Here is a 24,103-nt window from a genome sequence, read left to right on the forward strand (position 1 = left end):
AGCACCCACGTCTGAACTTGAATCCACACAGATCATTCAGTTATCCCTTCTATTATATTATGCTACTCCCCTAGTAAATAGTTACCACCACTTAATCAGTTGCTAAATTCAGAAACTTGTAGACATCCTTGATACTTTCCTGTCTCTTTCTCCCTACATTAAAACAATCACAAATCCTATCAATGTTTTAAAAATATCATTCAAGTCAGTTCCAACACCTCAGACCAGGCTTCCATCGTTTCTTGCCTAGACCTATACATTCCAGCTTAAATAGTTGTGTTGGGGGTTCCCAAGACCACTTCCGGATTTAATGATTCACTAGGAAGACTCACAAAACTCAGCATATAGTCCTATGATTTATTACAGCAACAAAAAAACAAAGTAAAATAGCAAAAGGAACAGGCATATTGGGTTAAGTCCAGAGGAAACTTTCAAGAGTCCTCTCCCTGCAGAGTCACACAGGATGTGCTTAATTCCCCCAGCAATGTGTTGTGACAGTACATGTTAAATATATACCAGGGAAGCTCGTTTAGAAACTCTGCCCAACGGAGACTGCGGGTGGCGGAGGGGGGAGCTTCGGAGCCGCGGAGGAGAGCGCAGCAACAGGGGTGCGGAGGGCAAAGCGGAGAGATTCCCGCACAGAGGATCGGCGCCGACCGGCACTCACCAGCCCGAGAGGCTCGTGTGCTCACCCGCCCGAGAGGCGTGTGTGCTCACCCGCCGGGGCGGGCGGGGCTGGGAGCTGAGGCTCTGGCTTCCATCAGAGCGCAGGGAGAGGACTGGCAGCGTGAACACAGCCTGCAGGGGGTTAGTGCGCCACGGCTAGCCGGGAGGGAGTCCGGGAAAAAGTCTGGACCTGCCGAAAAGGCAAGAGACTTTTTCTTCCCTCTTTGCTTCCTGGTGCGCGAGGAGAGGGGATTTAGAGCGCTGCTTAAAGGAGCTCCAGAGACGGGCGCGAGCCGCGGCTAAAAGCGCGGACCCCAGGGACGGCCATGAGACGCTAAGGCTGCTGCCGCCGCCACCAAGAAGCCTGTGTGCGAGCACAGGTCACTCTCCACACCTCCCCTCCTGGGAGCCTGTGCAGCCCACCACTGCCAGGGTCCCGGGATCCAGGGACAACTCCCCCAGGAGAACTCACGGCGCGCCTCAGGCTGGTGCAACGTCACACGTGTGACATGACGTCACACGTCATGTCAGCCTCTGCCGCCGCAGGCTCGCCCCGCATTTCGTACCCCTCCCTACCCCCGGCCTGAGTGAGCCAGAGCCCCCAAATCAACGGATCCTTTAACCCCGTTCTGTCTGAGCGAAGAACAGACGCCCTCCAGCGACCTACACGAAGAGGCGGGGCCAAATCCAAACCTGAGCCCCAAGGAGCTGTGAGAACAAAGAAGAGAAAGGGAAATCTCTCCCATCAGCCTCAGGAGCAGCGGATTAAATCTCCACAATCAACTTGATGTACCCTACATCTGTGGAATACCTGAATAGACAACGAATCATCCCAAATTGAGGAGGTGGACTTTGAGAGCAAGATTGATTATTTTTTCCCCTTTTCCTCTTTCTGTGAGCGTGTATGTGTGTATGTGTATGCTTCTGTGTGAGATTTTGTCTGTATAGCTTTGTTTTCCCCATTTATCCTAGGGTTCTATCCATCCATTTTTTGTTTTTTAAATTTTTTTCCTAATAATTTTTTTTTATTTTAATAACTTTATTTTATTTTACCATACTTTATTTTCTTTTATCCTCTTTCTTTCTTTCTACTTTTTCTTCCTTTTATTCTGAGCCGTGTGGATGAAAGGCTCTTGGTGCTGCAGCCAGGAGTCAGTGCTGTGCCTCTGAGGTGGGAGAGCCAACTTCAGGACACTGGTCCACAAGAGACCTCCCAGGTCCACGTAATATCAAATGGCGAAAATCTCCCAGAGATCTCCATCTCAACACCAACACCGAGCTTCACTCAACGACCAGCAAGCTACAGTGCTGGACAACCTATGCCAAACAACTAGCAAGATAGGAACACAACCCCACCCATTAGCAGAGAGGCTGCCTAAAATCATAATAAGTCCACAGACACCCCAAAACACACCACCAGACGTGGACCTGCCCACCAGAAAGACAAGATCCAGCCTCATCCACCAGAACACAGGCACTAGTCCCCTCCACCAGGAAGCCTACACAACCCACTGAACCAACCTTAGCCACTGGAGACAGACATCAAAAACAACGGGAGCTACGAACTTGCAGCCTGCAAAAAGGTGAACCCAATCACAGTAAGATAAGCAAAATGAGAAGACAGAAAAACACACAGCAGATGAAGGAGCAAGATAAAAACCCACCAGACCTAACAAATGAAGAGGAAATAGGCAGTCTACCTGAAAAAGAGTTCAGAATAATGATAGTAAAGATGATCCAAAATCTTGGAAATAGAATGGACAAAATGCAAGAAGCAGTTAACAAGGACCTAGAAGAAATAAAGATGAAACAGGCCAACGATGAAGAACACAATAAATGAAATAAAATATACTCTAGATGGTATCAATAGCAGAATAACTGAGGCAGAAGAACAGGTAAGTGACCTGGAAGATAAAATAGTGAAATAACTACTGCAGAGCAGAATAAAGAAAAAGGAATAAAAAGAATTGAGGACAGTCTCAGAGACCTCTGGGACAACATTAAATGCACCAACATTCGAATTATAGGGGTTCCAGAAGAAGAAGTGAAAAAGAAAGGGACTGAGAAAATATTTGAAGAGATTATAGTTGAAAACTTCCCTAATATGGGAAAGGAAATAGTTAATGAAGTCCAGGAAGCACAGAGAGTCCCATACAGGATAAATCCAAGAAGAAACACACCAAGACACATATTAATCAAACTGTCAAAAATTAAATACAAAGAAAACATATTAAAAGCAGCAAGGGAAAAACAAATAACACACAAGGGAATCCCCATAAGGTTAACAGCTGATCTTTCAGGAGAAACTCTGCAAGCCAGAAGGGAGTGGCAGGACATATTTAAAATGGGGAAAGGGAAAAACCTACAACCAAGATTACTCTACCCAGCAAGGATCTCATTCAGATTTGATGGAGAAATTAAAACCTTTACAGACAAGCAAAAGCTGAGAGAGAGCAGCACCACCAAACCAGCTTTACAACAAATGCTAAAGGATCTTCTCTAGGCAAGAAACACAAGAGAAGGAAAAGACCTAAAATAACAAACACAAAACAATTAAGAAAATAGGAACATACATATGGATAATTACCTTAAATGTAAATGGATTAAATGCTCCCACCAAAAGACACAGACTGGCTGAATGGATACAAAAACAAGACCCATATATATGCTGCCTACAAGAGACCCACTTCAGACCTAGAAACACATACAGACTGAAAGTAAGGGGATGGAAAAAGATATTCCATGCAAATGGAAACCAAAAGAAAGCTGGAGTAGCAATTCTCATATCAGACAAAATAGACTTTAAAATAAGGACTATCAGAAGAGACAAAGAAGGACACTACATAATGATTAAGGGATCGATCCAAGAAGAAGATATAACAATTGTAAATATTTATGCCCCCAACATAGGAGCACCTCAATACATAAGGCAAATACTAACAGCCATAAAAGGGGAAATCGACAGTAACACATTCATAGTAGGGGACTTTAACACCCCACTTTCACCAATGGACAGATCATCCAAAATGAAAATAAGGAAAAACAAGCTTTAAATGATACATTACACAAGATGCACTTAATTGAAATTTATAGGACATTCCATCCAAAAACAACAGAATACAAATTTTTCTTAAGTGCTCATGGACCATTCTCCAGGATACATCATATCTTGGGTCACAAATCAAGCCTTGGTAAATTTAAGAAAACTGAAATTGTATCAAGTATCTTTTCCGACCACAACGCTATGAGACTAGGTATCAATTACAGGAAAAGGTCTGTAAAAAATACAAACACATGGAGGCTAAACAATACACTACTTAATAACGAAGTGGGGCTTCCCTGGTGGCGGAGTGGTTGAGAGTCCGCCTGCCGAGGCAGGGGACATGGGTTCGTGCCCAGGTCCAGGAAGATCCCACATGCCGCGGACTGGCTGGGTCTGTGAGCCACGGCGGCTGAGCCTGCGCGTCTGGAGCCTGTGCTCCGCAACAGGAGAGACCACAACGAGAGGCCCACATAACACAAAAAATAAAAAATAAAATATAAAATAACGAAGTGATCAGTGAAGAAATCAAAGAGGAAATCAAAAAATACCTAGAAACAAATGACAATGGAGACACGACGACCCAAACCTACGGGATGCAGCAAAAGCAGTTCTAAGAGGGAAGTTTATAGCAATACAATCCTACCTTAAGAAACAGGAAACATCTTAAATAAACCACCTAACCTTACACCTAAAGCAATTAGAGAAAGAAGAACAAAAAAACCCGAAAGTTAGCAGAAGGAAAGAAATCATAAAATCAAATAATAAAATCAAAAGAAATCATAAAAGATCAGATCAGAAATAAATGAAAAAGAAATGAAGGAAACAATAGCAAAGATCAATAAAACTAAAAGCTGGTTCTTTGAGAAAATAAAAAAAATTGATAAACCATTAGCCAGACTCATCAAGAAAAAAAGGGAGAAGACTGAAATCAACAGAATTAGAGATGAAAAAGGAGAAGTAACAGCTGACACTGCAGAAATACAAAAGATCATGAGAGATTACTACAAGCAACTCTATGCCAATAAAATGGACAACCTGGAACAAATGGACAAATCCTTAGAAAGGCACAACCTGCCAAGACTGAATCAGGAAGAAATAGAAAATATGAACAGACCAATCACAAGCACTGAAATTGAAACTGTGATTTAAAATCTTCCAACAAACAAAAGCCCAGGACCAGATGGCTTCACAGGCGAATTCTATCAAACAGTTAGAGAAGAGCTAACACCTATCCTTCTCAAATTCTTCCAAAATATAGCAGAGGGAGGAACACTCCCAAACTCATTCTATGAGGCCACCATCACTCTGATACCAAAACCAGACAAAGATGTCACAAAGAAAGAAAACTACAGGCCAATATCAGTGATGAACATAGATGCAAAAATCCTCAACAAAATCTAGCAAACAGAATCCAACAGCACATTAAAAGGGTCATACACCATGATCAAGTGGGGTTTATCCCAGGAATGCAAGGATTCTTCAATATACACAAATCAACATGATACACCATATAAACAAATTGAAGGATGAAAACCATATGATAATCGCAATAGATGCAGGAAAATCTTTCAACAAAATTCCACACCCATTTATGATAAAAAGTCTCCAGAAAGTAGGCACAGAGGGAACGTACCTCAACATAACAAAGGCCATATATGACAAACCCACAGCCAATATCGCCCTCAATGGTGAAAAACTGAAAGCATTTCCACTAAGATCAGGAACAAGACAAGGTTGCCCACTCTCACCACTCTTATTCAACTTAGTTTTGGAAGGTTTAGCCACAGCAATCAGAGAAGAAAAGGAAATAAAAGGAATCCAAATTGGAAAAGAAGAAGTAAAGCTGTCACTGTTTGCAGATGACATGATACTATACATAGAGAATCCTAAAGATGCTACCAGAAAACTACTAGAGCTAATCAATGAATTTGGTAAAGTAGCAGGATACAAAATTAATGCACAGAAATCTCTGGCATTCCTATATACTAATGATGAAAAATCTGAAAGTGAAATCAAGAAAACACTCCCATTTACCATTGCAACAAAAAGAATAAAATATCTAGGAATAAACCTACCTAAGGAGACAAAAGACCTGTATGCAGAAAATTATAAGACACTGATGAAAGAAATTAAAGATGATACAAACAGATGGAGAGATATACCATGTTCTTGGATTGGAAGAATCAACATTGTGAAAATGACTCTACTACCCAAAGCAATCTATAGATTCAATGCAATCCCTATCAAACTACCACTGGCATTTTTCACAGAACTAGAACAAAAAATTTCACAATTTGTATGGAAACACAAAAGACCCCGAATAGCCAAAGCAATCTTGAGAACAAAAAATGGAGCTGGAGGAATCAGGCTGCCTGACTTCAGACTATACTACAAAGCTACAGTAATCAAGACAGTATGGTACTGGCACAAAAACAGAAAGATAGATCAATGGAATAGGATAGAAAGCCCAGAGATAAACCCATGCACATATGGTCACCTTATCTTTGATAAAGGTGGCAGGAATATACAGTGGAGAAAGGACAGCCTCTTCAATAAGTGGTGCTGGGAAAACTGGACAGGTACATGTAAAAGTATGAGATTAGATCACTCCCTAACACCATACACAAAAATAAGCTCAAAATGGATTAAAGACCTAAATGTAAGGCCAGAAACTATCAAACTCTTAGAGGAAAACATAGGCAGAACACTCTATGACATAAATCACAGCAAGATCCTTCTTGACCCATCTCCTAGAGTAATGGAGATAAAAACAAAAATAAACAAATGGGACCTAATGAAACTTCAAAGCTTTTGCACAGCAAAGGAAACCATAAACAAGACCAAAAGACAGCCCTCAGAATGGGAGAAAATATTTGCAAATGAATCAACTGACAAAGGATTAATCTCTAAAATTTACAGGCAGCTCATGCAGCTCAATAACAAAAAAATAAACAACCCAATCCAAAAATGGGCAGAAGACCTAAATAGACATTTCTCCAAAGAAGATATACAGACTGCCAACAAACACATGAAAGAATGCTCAACATCATTAATCATTAGAGAAATGCAAATCAAAACTACAATGAGATATCATCTCACACCAGTCAGAATGGCCATCATAAAAAAATCTAGAAACAATAAATGCTGGAGAGGGTGTGGAGAAAAGGGAACCCTCTTGCACTGTTGGTGGGAATGTGAATTGGTACAGCCACTATGGAGAACAGTATGCAGGTTCCTTAAATACAGGCTTCCCTGGTGGCGCAGTGGTTGAGAGTCCGCCTGCCGATGCAGGGGACACAGGTTTGTTCCCCGGTCCGGGAAGATCCCACATGCCGTGGAGCGGCTGGGCCCGTGAGCCATGGCCGCTGAGCCTGCATGTCCGGAGCCTGTGCTCCGCAATGGGAGAGGCCACAACAGTGAGAGGCCCGCATACCGCAACAACAACAACAACAAAAACTACAAATAGAACTACCATATGACCCAGCAATCCCACTACTGGGCATATACCCTGAGAAAACCAAAATTCAAAACGGGTCATGTACCAAAACGTTCATTGCAGCTCTATTTACAATAGCCAGGAGATGGAAACAACCTAAGTGTCCATCGTCGGATGAATGGATAAAGAAGATGTGGCACATATATACGATGGAATATTACTCAGCCATAAAAAGAAACAAAATTGAGCTACTTGTAATGAGGTGGATGGACCTAGAGTCTGTCATACAGAGTGAAGTAAGTCAGAAAGAGAAAAATAAATACCGTATGCTAACACATATATATGGAATTTAAGAAAAAAAAATGTCATGAAGAACCTAGGGGAAAGACAGGAATAAAGACACAGACCTACTAGAGAAAAGACTTGAGGATATGTGGAGGGGGAAGGGTAAGCTGGGACAAAGTGAGAGAGTGGCATGGACATATATACACTACCAAACGTAAAATAGATAGCTAGTGGGAAGCAGCCGCATAGCACAGGGAGATCAGCTTGGTGCTTTGTGACCACCTAGAGGGGTGGGATAGGGAGGGTGGGAGGGAGGGAGATGCAAGAGGGAAGAGATATGGGGATATATGTATATGTATAACTGACTCACTTTGTTATAAAGCAGAAACTAACACACCACTGTAAAGCATTTATACTCCAATAAAGATGTAAAAAAAAAAAAAAGAAAGAAGAAACTCTCCCCAAGATTTTTATTGGGAGCAGGTCACATAGGTACCCACTGCCTAGCACATACCAAAGTTCTAGATTCCCAGGAAGAAATCAGGTATGTTCAGCATAAACCACACTGTTTGTACAGTTTAGGCACAGAGAGCCATTCTTATCAGTGGGATGGTGGAAACTCTCCCAAAATCAAAGTTCCCAGATACCAGTCAAGGGCCAACCTTGGAAGCAGGCCTTTCAAAGGATAGCACTCAGGCCTTCTTTATTAACTCTTTCCTGCACAGTGGTTTATCAGCATTACCTGCCCCCTGCAGTCTTTTTTGTCTGTTTATTACAGTAAGACTAATCTTTTTAAAAGAAGTATTTGGCATCCTTCTACTGGGTCTCTGTTCAAGTGGAATTACTCCCTCCTTGTAACCTGGCTAACTCTTAAATTAGGTAGATGACACCTTAAAAATCATGCCCTAAGGAAAATCTTGCCTAATTTTAAATCTGTGTGTTTCTGTGTGTGTGTAAGAGTGTGTAGTGTGCCTGTGCACACATGCATACACACACACATGCTTTCTCTTACCAATGTTTATGGGTTGGGGTGGGAACTTGATATAAGCTGAGCCAGTCAGAGTACCTATCTGGGATTTCTCTAACTGGAGGCAAAGGGAAGGTGTAAAGATGTGAGTCTGGAAATATCAGAGGTCACGCTCCTAGTCTATGGCAGAGACTATCTAAGGCAAGGCTGAATGAAGCAGATCCACAGAGAGAGGGATAGACCCAAGATGGCAAGAACCCTGCCAGCATCTGAAGCCATGGTTCTGGTCATCCCTAAGACTACCAATTCCTACAGTTTGGTTATGTGAGCCCATCAGTGCTCTTTCTTTGTGCTTATAAGCTAGTTCTAAATGGATTTCTAAATATCTTAACACCTAACACATGCCAGGGTATAGACAATAAGGACTTGGAGTCTGGATAGTGAGAGAGACAGATGGCTGTATGTATGTACAGGGTGTGATGGGAGCAAACAGGAGGAGGAACTAATATAGACTAAGGACAGGGAATAGAAAAAAATTCAAGCCTCCTGCCCCAACGAGGAGAGTTAGTCTTGAATGATGAAGAGAAATAAGCCATAATAAGGAAGGCAAAGATGGAATGAGGCAAGGAAAGGGGGATTCCAGACAGAGGAAGCTGTTTGTACAAGGGTCACAAAAAGAGCCCAAGACCTACAAGAATTGTAAATTGTCCAATGTATCTAGACTTATAAGTAGCGATCTATGAGAGATGAAGCTGGAAAAGTAATCTTTATGCCGAAGACCAAAGGTTGCAAACTGAGGGTTACCTGTCTGAATGCAGCCTGGAGAGATGTTTGGTTTGTCTTTATCCTGTTTTGTCTTTAGTTACTGACATTTAAAACTCGGATATTTCTTGTAAAAGTCCAGATTTCCACTTACTCTTAAAAAACAGGAAGATCTGACAATACTGGGTCCACATTCTTACATGACGACAGGTATCTAGAGCTGAATAGTAAGTGTCCTCTTCGGCCAAGCATGCATTCTCTAACTTGTCACAGTTCCCAACTCCCATTTATATCAAACCAAAGACATTATTGTTAAGAATGAGTTTAGGCTATGAAGCCAAATTGTCTAGATTTAAATGGACTCTTCTGATCTTAGGCAAGTTAGTTAAACACTCTGCTTCTATTTTTTCATCTGTTAAATGAGGATAATATCACCTACTTTAAAGGGATTAAGTTAAATGCTTAAAATAGTGATTGGCAATGGCAATCAGTAAATATCTGTTGTTATTCATATTATTATTTACGTTACTTATTTGGTATCTATAAGCATTTGATTTATAGAATCCAGACTGGGCAACGAGAAGTAATTTTAAGCAGGATAGGGATAATATTAGATTTGAATTTTAAAATATTCACTGCTGCTTCTTAGGAGAAAGGGACTAAAACAAGACTAGAGGCAAGAACACCTATTAGCAGATAGCAAAAGTACTCTAGCCTATGTCAAATTAGATGGCCTGATGGAAAGAATGGGTCGAATTAGAGAAGTATTTAGATGACAGAAATTACAGCATTTGGTAGAGCTTTGGAGGTAGAAAATAATGGTAGGCTCTCATTCTACAAAGAGTAACTAGTAGTAGTATTGACTAAAATGGAAAACAGAGGAAGAGAGCAAGTTTGGATGGGAAGAAAATGAATTAATGTTATATATGTTGAGTTTGAGGCATATGTAGAAATCTGCAGCTCACCACGGAGCTGCAGACTGGAGCTAGAATATTTGGGAATCATCAAAGAAGAGGTACAGATGATGCTATAGGAAAGAAGGTAAAATTGAGAAGGGGTCAGGAACCAAGGAACAACTCAAAGAATGGGAAGAGGAAGAGGTGAATGAAAAGGAGCAGAAAAAGAGATACAAGGAAAACCAAGAAAGGACGGTATCATCAAAATTAAAACAAGAGTATTTCATGACGATTAAATATTTTAATAGAATGATAAAAATTAGAGAATTTGTCTACTAAGCACAAAACAAAATGATTTTAACCAGTAAGTCATTTACATGGCCTAGAAATACCACTCACATTTAGTTTCTTCTCATTATAAACTACATAAATTAATTTTTAATTAAAAAGAAATGATGCATTAAAAAACTGACAATGACTTTTTAAGCATAATTTTAGCTTTTTGTTGTAGCAAACTACTAATTTTTTTTGTTACTTTGCCTCGATTATCATCATTTTAAAAATATTTAAACTGGAAGTTTAAAGTCACAGATTAAGCTTAAGTTCTCACATTCACTCATTCATTTAAGAAATATTTATTTACTGAATACTTGCCATGTGTGAAATCAATGCATTTGAGGGACTTAGGGGAAAAACAAGGAATCACTCATTTGAGGTGTATACTAAGTCAACAGGTTGCTGTCTTCCAAGGTTACAACAGAGAGCAAAGCCCTTCACATATAAGTATCAAAATTTAAAAAGGAGAAAAAGGAATTGGATATCTACTCTCAATCTGTTTTTTAAAAAAACCAAAAATCCACTATCAACCTACCTGAGGGTAAACAAAGGAAGATCATTATTTATTTTAAATGCCTTAAAAGCAAACAGACTTTAAACAATGGTGCAAATTTTAAGTTTTATAGTGCTACTGCGTGATAGGAAAAAGGAAGGGTGTAGGGAGACAAGGCACTTTCAAGGGCTCTATAATAAAAGCTTGCCCCTACTGATCACATACGATAAAGAGTCTGGTAAGGTAGAAATGTTGACCTGAGGCTCTTTAAAATGTGAATTTCTCCTCAGAATCACAAATGAAAATTATTTCTTTACTTCATATTCTAAATTGCTGTGAGGACTGAACTAGGTAGATGCCACATCTATCTCATCACACTATTTCAGAAGATGAAGTCATCGTTTTGTTGTTAGCATGCAATTCAACACTGTTAAAAATTTGCAACATTATAACTCATGAAATTAAACAACTTTTTAAACAGATATCACATGTAAATCTTTATCCATATTTCTGATTTTTTTTTCATCAAGATAAAGACCCTAAAACAGGAATATAGTTCAAAGGATACTGATGTCAAGCTGAGACAACAGCTTGACTCTGGAATGATACAAACAAAATCTAAGTAAACCAGATTTTCTTCAGTGGGTAAGGCATGAAAACACAAGAAATTTTCAAAAATCAGACAATTAAATATTTAGTGACTACGCACTCTATGCAACAGTATTTGTGCTGTGTTTTGCAAGAGTAATCCAGGGAATCTATAATCTCCTGCAGAGATACAGTTATTCAACATCCATTTATTTACTGGCTTGCCTACAAGTACCAGGCTTAGTGCAGGTGATAAACAAGAAGACAAAGAGGATTGAGATGTCTGCAAAAGTTTCTTTTCCATAAACTGTTTTAGAGTTAAGGTGACATAAAATGCTCCAAGTTTCTTTTAGGACAAGATAGAGTACATATAAAATAATAAAACCCAAATGTGAAAAATCATACAAGTAAATAGGACATAATCTGAAGGCAGTACCAGACACTTTATTCTTTTCCTAAAATTACCATGAAAAATTAACAAAACAAAAAAGGTAGCCTACTGAATGGAAGAAGATATTTGCAAGCAATGTATCCAATAAGAGGTTAATATCCAAAATATACAAAGAACTCACAGAACTCATACAACTGTGGAACAATAATTAAAGTGTTTCTAATATAATATTAATTCTGTTAATATCATACTGGTATGATACTAACACTAATTAAAAATAATGGGTCATCACATTTTGAGTAACTATGATACTACTATACCAAAATATGTATGTAGATAAGGTAGAGGCATTAAGGCTGACAGTTTGCTCTATTTTTCATATTTTGTATCATTTTAATTTTTTAAAAACAAAGAGTGATCTCCCCATATCTTTACCTTATTATTGACTAAAAATCTAAAAACAGACGTACAAGGGAAAAAAACTATTTCATTGTCACCTTCTTTAGATATATATGATTATAATGCTATTTACCTCAGAACATTTCCATCAGACTGAATGCTATACTTATGCCTATAATTTTTAGAATATTCATTATATATACAATATAATCTGAGAATCTAAATTATAAAGACATACCTTTGTGTAAGGGTTGTGGCATCATTAAGATCTGGATAAGCAAAAGGGATGTAACATCATGATAAAGAATTGGAACTTCAGGCTGTTGCTCCTCATTTCCCAGCCTAAAAGAAAAATGCATCATCACTTTAGACAGTATTGTATCTTCCTTCTAATTCATTTTATATTTCACGTATATGTCTATGGAACAGAAATCAACTTTCATAAGCAACTGAGAAATCTCAGAATAAAAAGTTAGAGCCATATTTTTGGCCTAAAAATAAAACCTTTCAGGTTCACATATTTCCTTGACTCCACCTAATATGAAAAAATTACATAGAAAACTTATTAGGTCTTAGGATATATTAACTTGATTATGATTAACTTTCTGATCTCTCAGATTACAGAAATCAAACAAAGCATTAAATGGAGCTTAAGAGAATTAGTTTCACTACAAATGGGGTGGCACTTAGGACACTTGCTATGACGAACTTCATACTGAAGAAGAAATATTCATGTTATAAAAAAACAATTCACAAATAAGTTACACTGAAAAGGCACGGTCAATATCTCTTGTTAAAAGTTGTTTCAACTTTATGACTAATATAAAATTCAAATAAAATCTTTAACAGTTTCAAAGCTTCAAAGAAAAATAATAACCAAAGCAGAACTTAAAATACACTATAAAAGATAAAATAGTAAATCTAAGGAATGTATAGTACTATAAAACACATAGAATATATTATAAAGCAGCTCTTTTCACTTTAAAAGAATTCTGAAAACTCCTTTAGAAGCTTCAATTTTTGGTCATAGGTTTAATTTTTAATGTCAGAAAAAAGTTAATCTTAAGCTTCCAGAATTGGTTAAATTCTGAAGCTACACTTCAGACTAGACTTGGGATAAACAAGAATTGCTCAAATCTTTTATTAGGCTTCATCACTCAACAAATATATAGTGATTGCTTAACTGTATGCCAGGCACTGGACACATATGTGAGTAAACCAATCTCTGCTGCTGTGAAGCTTAAATAACTGCCAGAGGATGACAGCTCTTTGAATGTCTCTATTCTCTACAAATATCTCTTTAATATACTTGTCTTTCTCTCCAAAGGTAACCTTCCATTAATGCCATGAATCCTAGTATTTCTTGTCTCTTAAGTCTCTCTGGCATCTCTTCTTTACATGACCAAAGTTCTTAAAAAGAAAAAAATCCAGGGGACACCATTTCCTCACCTATTATTCAAATTCCCACAGAAATGGTTTTCCACTGATTACACAAGTGGTAGCTTTTGTACGTCTGTAAATTAAATTGGGAGTAAATAAATAAATTAGGTATATCGTTTAAAGAATTTTTAATGATGTGGGAATTTGGTTGGTGTTATTTTTAAAAAGCAGATTCTAAAACTGATACAATATGATTCAAACAGCTTTTTTTTCCATTTTTATTTATGTATTTATGTATGTATTTATGTATTTATTTACTACTGGAGTGTAACTGGTTTACAATGCTCTGTTAGTTTCTGCTGTACAGTGAAGTGAATCAGCTCCATGTACACCCATATCCCCTCCCTCTTGGACCTCCCTCCCACCTCTCCCCCACATCCCACCCATCTAGGTTGTCACAGAGCACCGAGCCGAGCTTCCTGTGCTTTACAGCATGTTCCACTAGCTATCTATTTTACACATGGCATTTCTGCGTGTGTATGTATATATATATATATATACACACACACACACACACACACAGAGAAAAAAAGAGACTGCAAAGAAATGTCTCTCATTTTTATGAGACATTATGTTTCATTTTTATGGTTCATGAGTTCATTAAATTGTAATTAACTATACATAGCAGGTAGGTTATGAGATTTTAGATTGTTTCATTTTCTTTCTCAACATTTTTGTACATTTTAAACACTGTACAATAACTACAATTTCATAATCAGGAAAAATTTACAAAAACAATAACCTGGAGCTTGTTGGCTACTAAGATAATAACAATCATCTGAGGACACAGGAATGGATCTTTCCTGGCACACAGTAAGCACAGATTCTGAATGAATGAATGAATGAATGAATGGAGACACCCCACTGTAGAGAAGTGAACCACAGTTCTGGTAGTTTTTTTTAAATACATTTATTTATTTATTTATTTTTGGCTGTGTGTTGGATCTTCATTGCTGCACGCGGGCTTTCTCTAGTTGCGGCAAGCAGGGGCTACTTTGAAGTGTGCAGGCTTCTCACTGCGTTGGCTTCTCTTGTTGCAGAGCACGGGCTCTAGGCATGTGGGCTTCAGTAGTTGTGGCTCGTGGGTTCTAGAGCGCAGGCTGAGTAGTTGTGGCGCATGGGCTTAGTTGCTCTGCGGCATGTGGGATTGTCCTGGACCAGGGCTCAAACCCATGTCCCCTGCATTCTTAACCACTGTGTCAGCAGGGAAGCCCCAACCACAGTTTTTTAATGTGGGGTTTAATATCATCATTGTGATAAGTATCTGTTAAATGCTTAATATTTTAAAATACATAATTATCTCTATCTCAAAGTTTTTAGGTAATCTTTAAAATCCAGATTATAAAAACTGTACACTACTATTAATTCCATGGATAATAAGGGGAAATCGGTGGGTTAGACTTAATAGGCCTAATTTTCCCATTTTTTTTAAACCAAAGTGATTATCAACACAGTGAAATTTAAAGAAAATAAGGAAATAATTTTCATGAGGATTATAGACAAAAGTGTATATGAGAAACCTATATCATTAGACATAGAATTTTATGTTGTAAAAGGATTAAAAGTGAGACTATAGAAAAAGATACTTCCACTTTTAAAACTCTTATACAGAAATGAAACACAGATGACATAATCAACTGTAATATTATAAGTTAGTGAACTAATGAACCATAAAAATGAGAGCAAATAAGAAGGGGGAAAAAAATCAACCAGATTTTCCAGAAATTCCTGATCTCTCCAAATCTTTCTGATTCCGAAGCCTAAGTTTTTAGCTATTACTCTATGCTTCCTTAGGTTCTGGAATCAGAAAGATTTGGATTCAGATCAGCTCTACTCCTTCACAGCTGTGTGCCCCTAGAGAACATGTTAATTAACTTTTCTAAGCCTCATGTTCCTCGTATGTAAAAATTGAGACAACAATGGTACCTAGTTTATACAGTTATGGTGATGATTAAATGAGATTATATATGCAAAGCACAAAAATGTGTAGCATGATGTAAACACTGGATAACTGTTTGCAGCATTTAGTACTATCCTACTAATCTTAGGGCTGTTAAAGAACACAACCCAGCAATCAGTAATATGGAAAGCAGAGTACCTCTGTCTGGTCTTTAAAACTTTTAATTCACCAATACTACACTTAAGAAACCTCTTGTTTGCTGAGAGTCTTTAGACTCAGAGAGTTAGGCATTCTAATACTTCATCTGCACACCATCCCTGTCCTTGAGTATGCAAGTCTAGCCAGGAAAGAAAATTACTAGCTACTATCAAGAAAAGTGATTTATTTTCCTTAGCCAGAACATACAAAATACTCACAGCTTACTAATTTTGTCTACAAACACAAACACACACACATACAATTTTTTTTTTCTGAGAAGCAGTGGTATTTATTCATAGCCTCAAAGTATACCCCCACCAGATAATTAGTAATTACAAAGGATGAAATAATAACTTTACGGTGGAAAAACTTGGCAGATACCACATTAGCCAAATGATCAGAGTTATTAACATTAATAAGAAGACAAATCAATAGCATGTGCCTCCTGATGTGACACACGAAAAAGAACACAATACTACTTATGCGATATTTCTGCCAAAAGTTTATCACCTGAATCTAACCACAAGGAAATATTGGACAAAAATAAACTGAGGGGTTCTACAAAATAATGGGCCTGAGCTCTTAAAAAAAAAGTCAATGTCATGGAATACAAAGTCAGGAAAGATTTCACACTGAAGGAAATTAAAGAGGCATGACACTAAACACAAACACGATCTTGAATTTTCTTTGCATTGCATTTGCATTTCCCAGGATATTACTGAAATAACTGGCAAAATCCGAATAGGTTCTGCATGAGGTAGGAGTCAATATTAATTATTTCTCATTTAAATATCCAACTAACCCAGCTCCATTCACTATAAAGACTGTGCTTCCCCAACTGTTCCACAGTTCCATCTATGCTATAAATCCAATATCCACATATGTATGGATCTGGTTTGTTTTGTTTTATTTTAACAAGCAAATACAAATTTATTTCTCATCTCCCCTTGATTATACAAGTGGTAGCATAAAGTACAGATTTAGTGCTCCTGAATTTGTTTTTCTTTTAATATTGTATCTGAATGGAGATCTTTCCATATCAGTAAGCAAAGCACTTTGTCAACTTTTCTTCCATCTCTCTCTCTCTCTTTCTCCTCTCTCTTTACATACATGTCTTAATTTACTTATGTAGGGAAGGCAAAGCAGTAGGATATTCTATCACTATATGGCAAAAAATAAGATTGAATCTCTTCCTTATATCATACATTATGAAAATTCCCAAATAGATTAGAGATCTAACTGTAAAAACTGAAGCCACAGAAATAGAAGAATCATATATCTGATAAAAGGTTAATATCCAAACTACATAAAGAACTCATACAACTCAATAGCAAAAAACAATCCAATTAAAAAATGGGCAGAGAATCTGAGTAGATACTTTGCTAAAGACACAGATGATGACCAAGTACATGAAAAGGTGCTCAACATCACTAATCACCAGGGAAATACAAATCAAAACAACAATGAGATACCACCTCACACCTGTCAGAATGGTTATCATCAAAATGAAAACAAACAACAAGTGCTGGTGAGGATGGGGAGAAAAGGAAAGAAACCCTGGTGCACTGTTGGTGGGATTGTAAATTGGTGAAGGCACTATGAAAAACAATATGGAGGTTCCTCAAAAAATTAAAAAAACAGAACTACTGTATGATCTATCAATTCCACTTCTGGGTATTTATCTGAAGGAAAGGAAAACACTAACTCAGAAAGATATACGCACCCCCATGTTCACTGCAGCATTATTTACAATAGCCAACACATGGAAACAACTTAAATGTCCATTAATGAGTGAATGGATAAAGAAAGTGTGGCATATATATATACCATGGAATATTATTCAGCCATAAAAAAGAAAATCCTGCCATTGGTGACAACATGGATAAACCCTGAGGGCATTATGTTAAGTGAAGTAAGTCAGCCAGAGAAAAACAAATACCATAAGATCTCACTTATATGTGGAATCTTAGAAGCAAACAAAGAAACTCCTCATAGATACAAAAAACAGACTGGTGATTGCATAGACAGGGGTGGGGGATGGAGGATGGGGATGGGTGAAGATGTTCAAAAGGTATAAACTTCCAGTTATGTAATGTACATATAGGGATGTGATGAGCAGCATGGTGACTGTAGTTAGTAACACTGTATGGTATATCTGAAAGTTGCTAAGAGAGTAAATCTTAAAAGTTCTCATCACAAGAAAAAATGAATGAATCAATCCTTTTATAACCAGGAAAAGACCTGAGTCAAAATGCATCAAGTTCCAGAATTAATTTTTAAAAAAGATTAATAAATACGACTACATTAAAAATAAAATTTTGCATGGCAAAAAAAATCATACATACACAAAAAAGACATTAGACAACCTGGTGAAATATATTTGCAACTTATCACACAAAGGACTAATATCCACAATCCATAAACATATTTTTTAAATGAAGAAGAAAAAGACCAACAACTAGATTTAGGGAGTTCACAAAAAGAAATGCAAATGGACAGAAATGAAAGACATATATCTCTGAATTTACTTTATTATATAGTTTTTACTTTGGAAAAAATATGTTTTACATAATTAAAATTAAAAAATCAAGGTAAAAAAGGCAATCTTTTCAGAGTTAATAACATTCCACAGTTTGTTTTATTATCATTAAACAAAAACAGAATTATAACAATGATTTTGAAAATTTTGCTTTTTTAATATATCTTTTTTTTTGCCTTTTAAAAAAATTTTAATTTTATATTGGAGTATAGTTCAATGTTGTGTTAGTTTCAGGTGTACAGCAAAGTAATTCAGTTATATCTATTCTTTTTCAGATTCTTTTCCCATATAGGCTATTACAGAATACTGAGTAGAGTTCCCTGTGCTATACAGTAGGCCCTTGTTGATTATCTATTTTATATACAGTAATGTGTATATGTTAATCCCAAACTTCTAATTTATCCCCCCCTCTTTTTAAATGTATCTTATCAATCTTTCCAGCATATACAAACCTACGTTCTATTCTACAGCTGGGCACTATTGCTTTAAATATTGAGGGGGAAAAGAGAAAACAATTAACCTATAAAATATATAGATAAATAAATAAAATATATAAATAAAAACTATAAATAAAGCTGATAGCGTAACCACACAAGAAAAAGTTACTTCAAATGACTTAGAAATTAGTATTTTGTCTGTACATCCCTAGTGGTATATATTCTAAGGACAAAAAGAAATTATAATTAGTACTAATATTGGTATTTAAAAAAAAGAATTGTAGTTATACTGTAGGTTATGCAAATAGTAATGCTGTTATTAATATCACTAGGAACCAAGATTTCCAGAATAAGAGAAAAAAGATGTAAATAACAAAAAAGTTAAGAAACAAAATATAACCTTACAATCTTTTGTGTAAATTGCAAACACCAGTAAGAACTCAAGATCTTTCTCCTTAAAAAAATATTTCCTAATCCTGTCCACTGGAATGGCCTATAAGCAATAATAGCACAGTAGCTATGGATACCCCTTAGCACCCAGATTGTGATGTCTAAATACCACTTCCCATTAAAAGGAACTACATGGAGAAATGGCTGATTCCAGGTACAGAGTGGAAAATGTACAAAATAAACCCAGGTCAACTTACTGTGTCAGAAAGCAAAGGCATTATCAAAGACTACTTTGATCATGTTGAAGTACAATAGCCAACCTAAAGGGATTCTCACTAACCTAAAAGGAAGCAACTCGCATTGAAAAGAATGTCTGAAATGGGGCTTCCCTGGTGGTGCAGTGGTTAAGAATCCGCCTGCCAATGCAGGGGACACGGGTTCGAGCCCTGGTCCGGGAAGATCCCACACTTAGTTGCTCCACACTTAGTTGCGGTGGAGCAACTAAGCCTGTGCACCACAACTACTGAGCCTGCACTCTAGAGCCCATGAGCCACAACTACTGAGCCCACACGCCACAGCTACTGAAGCCCGCATGCCCTAGAGTCCATGCTTTGCAACAAGAGGAGCCACCGCCATGAGAAGCCCGCGCACTGCAACGAAGAGTAGCCCCTGCTCACCACAACTAGAGAAAGCCCGCGCACAGCAACGAAGACCCAACGCAGCCAAAAATAAAGAAAGAAAAAGAAAAAGAACAAAATTTTTAAAAAAAGAATGTCTGAAATGGAATGAAACACATCAAGTATATAAAAATCCATGAGATCATAATAACCACAACTTATCGGTCACCACTGCAAGTTGCTAGGGTATCAACTCATTTCTTTGAAGATTTATAAATAGGGAAGAATTAAGCATTCATCTTGCCAAAGTATGTTTCAGGGTAACCAAACAGCTGATACTGGGAAAGTTTTTCTTTATAAAAACAACCTAGCTAATAAATCATAAGGAAAATTTTTGTGGTTTTTTAAAATCACTATTTCTCAGTACCTAATGAAATACTGGATTTAGGCAAGAATAATCACAGGTTTCAAAAATCATTAGGTGAAAGGCTATGGGGAACTTTACAATGACAGGATCAGTCTACGGTTACCTGAACCCACTGATCAATTCTGACATAAAAAGAAAGACTACCAGCCATTTTGTGCCTCTATCTGAATGTTTTGTCTGCATAAAAACCAATGAAATTCTTTAAAAGACTTCCTCACTTAGTAGGAATTTTTAGGCAATTTTTACAGAAAGTATAATGGTAAACTGTTTTCAATTTTTATTTCTGAGTTTCCTAAGGAAAATTCACATATTTATAAAGAACTTCAATCCTATTTTTTATACTTAACTATTTTTCAAAAACAGTTTTAATTGATTTTAATCTTTCAATAATACTTACTGTGAATTCATCTCTTCTAGTAACTGTGTGAGCTTTCTCCAAGGATTATACTCAGAATCAATGCTGTAAAGCCGCATGTGCAAGGCTAATACATGAAACAGTTGATCTAAAAAAATTGAAGAAAAGGTAATTAGAAGGTTCACAAAATTTGTCCAGAACAATATTCAGGCAAAATTTCTAGCTAATTTATAAGGAAATGTTTCTTATTCTTATAATTATAATTCACCAAGTTTAAGTACCAACTACTATCATGCTCTCTTTTAAGGTAAACTCTGAAATATATATCCAAATAAATTGTACTAGAATTTGGACTGTCCTTACGCTCAATCTTAATACAGGAATGGTTTGTTTTCTTCTCATGTCAGAGACCTACTTTTCCTTGGCTTTATGCTTCAGGCTTGGTAACTTGTACTTCTCACTATTGTAATCTCCTAACCAAAATTCACTATTATCTTCAATACCCTACTCTGAGTAATATGGACAATAACTTCCATATAAACCACTGTTAGGTGAATATCTTTCTTTACCTAATATTTTCTCCTAAATATTCATTAGATTTAATTGTGACTTCATCATCTTTTGATTCAACATGAAGAAAAAATAATGGAAATAAGATTATTTAAGAGGATTATTCTGGCTATTTTCATTTCTTCTACGTAAACCATGACAATAATCTACCAGTCTTAGCTTTCAACAAAATTCTGCTATGACATTTAGAAAGAAAATTTTGTTTAAAATTTTTTAATTATCTGGGAAAAAAAATCCTAAATTTTGCTTTCAGATCACATGTGCATTTTCTGGTATAAATGACAAGGATCGGACTAAATTATTCTGCCACTAATACTCAAAATATTTGAATTAAAATGAATCAAAATTCACTTTCTAGAATGTTAGATAATACTTTTTTGACATGTGATTAAAACTAATTCTTAAAACCAGAAAGAAAAAAGCCAAATGACACATATTGTTGTCACTCTCTAAATTAAAATATTCAAAACTAAACAACGTTTTGTTTCTCTGAGCAACTGACTTAGAAATTAACTATACTTTAGAATACGTTGAGATCCATCACTATGAGGAGGAGTAATATCAGTGGTGGGAGTAGTTTGGGGAAGTTATTTGTAAGACATGAGAGCTATAAGATGAACAAAATAAATGTTCCACTCTGTGGGGCAGGGTAGAGGAAATGGGACTAACACTCTGTACATACAACTGTTTCAATCTGGTGTCTCTATAACAAACAGAAGAATGTGAATACCTTATCCTGCTTCACTTTCTGTCTATAAGTCAATGTATAGTCTAAATCCTCTTAAAGTTTCTTCATCCTCTTAATGGTTAACTCTAGCTGAGTATTTATTAGTGCCAAGCACTGCTTAATAATCACTTTATATGGATTATCTCAATTTATTTTCACAAAAATTCTACCAGGTAGGTAATACTGTTATCCCCAGTTTTGAGACAAGTTTCCCAAATTTTCAGTTTTTCTAGTAATCTGGTTCCATTGATAACACTAAGAACAAGAGACATTTTTGGCAGAGAAATAACATGATGAAAAATATATTGGTCATTTTTATTTTATTTCAATTCAATTACACATGAGACATTTTTAATGAAGTATATAATTTATAACTTTTAAAAAGGTATCTAAAACCTAAAAGTGTTTTAAAAAAAATAAATTCCTCTAGCAGAAAATATTAAGATTAACTCAAGTTGCAAGTTGAGAGGTTTTGCATTCTTCTTATATAGGTTTTAAGTGAATCAAAGGGCTCTCTTTAATATCTCCTTTCAAGATGAAAGTCAATTAACTTGAAGTTTTGATTTAATCAAAAGCACAGACATTGCAATTTTACTAACCTGTTTTGCACTGAAACCATGGCCAGCATAAAAGTAATGTTATAATCTGCCTACTTTCGAAGCCTTTACCATAATTAAAGAAATACAAATGTTGAAGAAAACTTTTTTATCTTCGTATATTCCCTCATTCTACACATGAGGAAATAGGCTCAGAGAAAGGAAGTACCTTGCCAGGTCACCCTAATATTTACTGGAAAAGCTAAGAACAGAATTCAAGATTTCCTACTTGTTAGTTATTTCTACCACTCCAGTTCTCCTTGGGGTTTTTATGATGAAAAGAAAAGTATAAAATTCCTTTTGTAACACACACACCCCTTTCCATTCCTATGAAAAACTGAGATTGTAACCCTGCAGCATCTTCTAAAGCTATAAATACAATAAATAACAAAAGTCTTTGGTATTGGTTTTAACTAGAACTGAAGGATGATAACATATCTAATACGGTACATCTACCTTTCAAAAACAATGCTGGAAACTGCAGATAACTTCAACAGGAAAAAGAATAGGCCAAATAACAATCAATACTTTTCACTATGTTTATATAATTCACTGTGTTTTTTAAATTTAGTCTTAGACCTATCAGTAAGAATGAACTCTAATATTTATTTAGCAACAAAAATATCTTTGAGGGAATTCCCTGGCGGTCCAGTAGTTAGGACACTGCGCTCTCACTGCCAAGGGCCCGGGTTTGATCCCTGGTTGGGAAACCAAGATCCTGCATGACGTGTGGGATGGCCAAAAAAATAAAAAATGATAATAATAAAATAAATACCATTCTCTAATAAAGGAATCAGGGCTTTAAAAAAAATCTTGTACACTAAACACATACTGACAGTAGCAGACATAGAATGAAGAGAACCTTTGATCATATCAAAAAGTTAAAGACTAAAAAATAATAGAAAAATGTATTAAACACCAACTATGTTCATGACATTTTAAAAGTTGAAAAGCAATTATACCAAGAAAGCATATTATTAAAATTTTGAATAATAACAGCAAAAGGAATAGATAACTTTTTTTGGAATGACACATTTTAAAGTTCTAAAGTTTAGACCTACATTTATAAAAGGGTTTAGAAATGAGAAACATCATTAACTTATAGGTGTGCTGTGATTTCAATAAACAGGCACCACTGCCTAGTAGGACCCAGGAAGTCCTGGATTTGAATCCAAGCTCTGTACTAGCCATGTGTCCTTGGGCAAATTACCTTAGTTTTATTATCTGCAAAACGGGGATAATACCAACTTTCTGGGCTGTTTTAAGTGATAGTAGTTATGGTAATAGGATACATCTGTAGTATGTAGACAGTGTGTTTATATACATGTACATACATATATGGTTTCTAAGGATAAATTCCAAATAATAAATTTAATATTTATAAATGAGATAATATAGCCAAATTAGAGATTATGACTACACTAGACACATTAGGTCTCCACATAAAACTACCACTCTATACAAAATATTAACATGTATTTTTAACCTCTTCTCTCTCCTGCCCTGAACTTTTGGTACCACTCTTCCTTGGTTCTCCCCCAGCTTCTTCTCAATTACTTGTAAGTATTCTTCTTCCTCTACTGAACTCTAAAAGGTGGCATTCTCCATGAGAAAGGAAAAGGGATCCCTCTGAGCCCTCTTTCCC

General features: G+C 36.4%; 1 protein-coding gene across 1 annotated transcript in view; it reads right to left on the reverse strand.

Moving 5' to 3' along the window:
- The window catches only part of LOC103079721 (E3 ubiquitin-protein ligase UBR3-like), a gene marked incomplete at its 5' end in the record, with an annotated part of 116,276 nt that overhangs the window by 29,476 nt on the left and 62,697 nt on the right, over positions 1-24,103 (reverse strand). The window contains 2 exons of the mRNA XM_007465781.1: positions 12,501-12,604; positions 20,608-20,713. Of these exons, the coding sequence (XP_007465843.1) occupies positions 12,501-12,604; positions 20,608-20,713 (210 nt within the window). The remainder of the gene's footprint in view (positions 1-12,500; positions 12,605-20,607; positions 20,714-24,103) is intronic.

This window comes from Lipotes vexillifer, unplaced genomic scaffold, assembly GCF_000442215.2.
Source record: "Lipotes vexillifer unplaced genomic scaffold, Lipotes_vexillifer_v1.1 scaffold1789, whole genome shotgun sequence".
In the NCBI taxonomy this organism is placed as follows: Eukaryota; Metazoa; Chordata; class Mammalia; order Artiodactyla; family Lipotidae; genus Lipotes; species Lipotes vexillifer.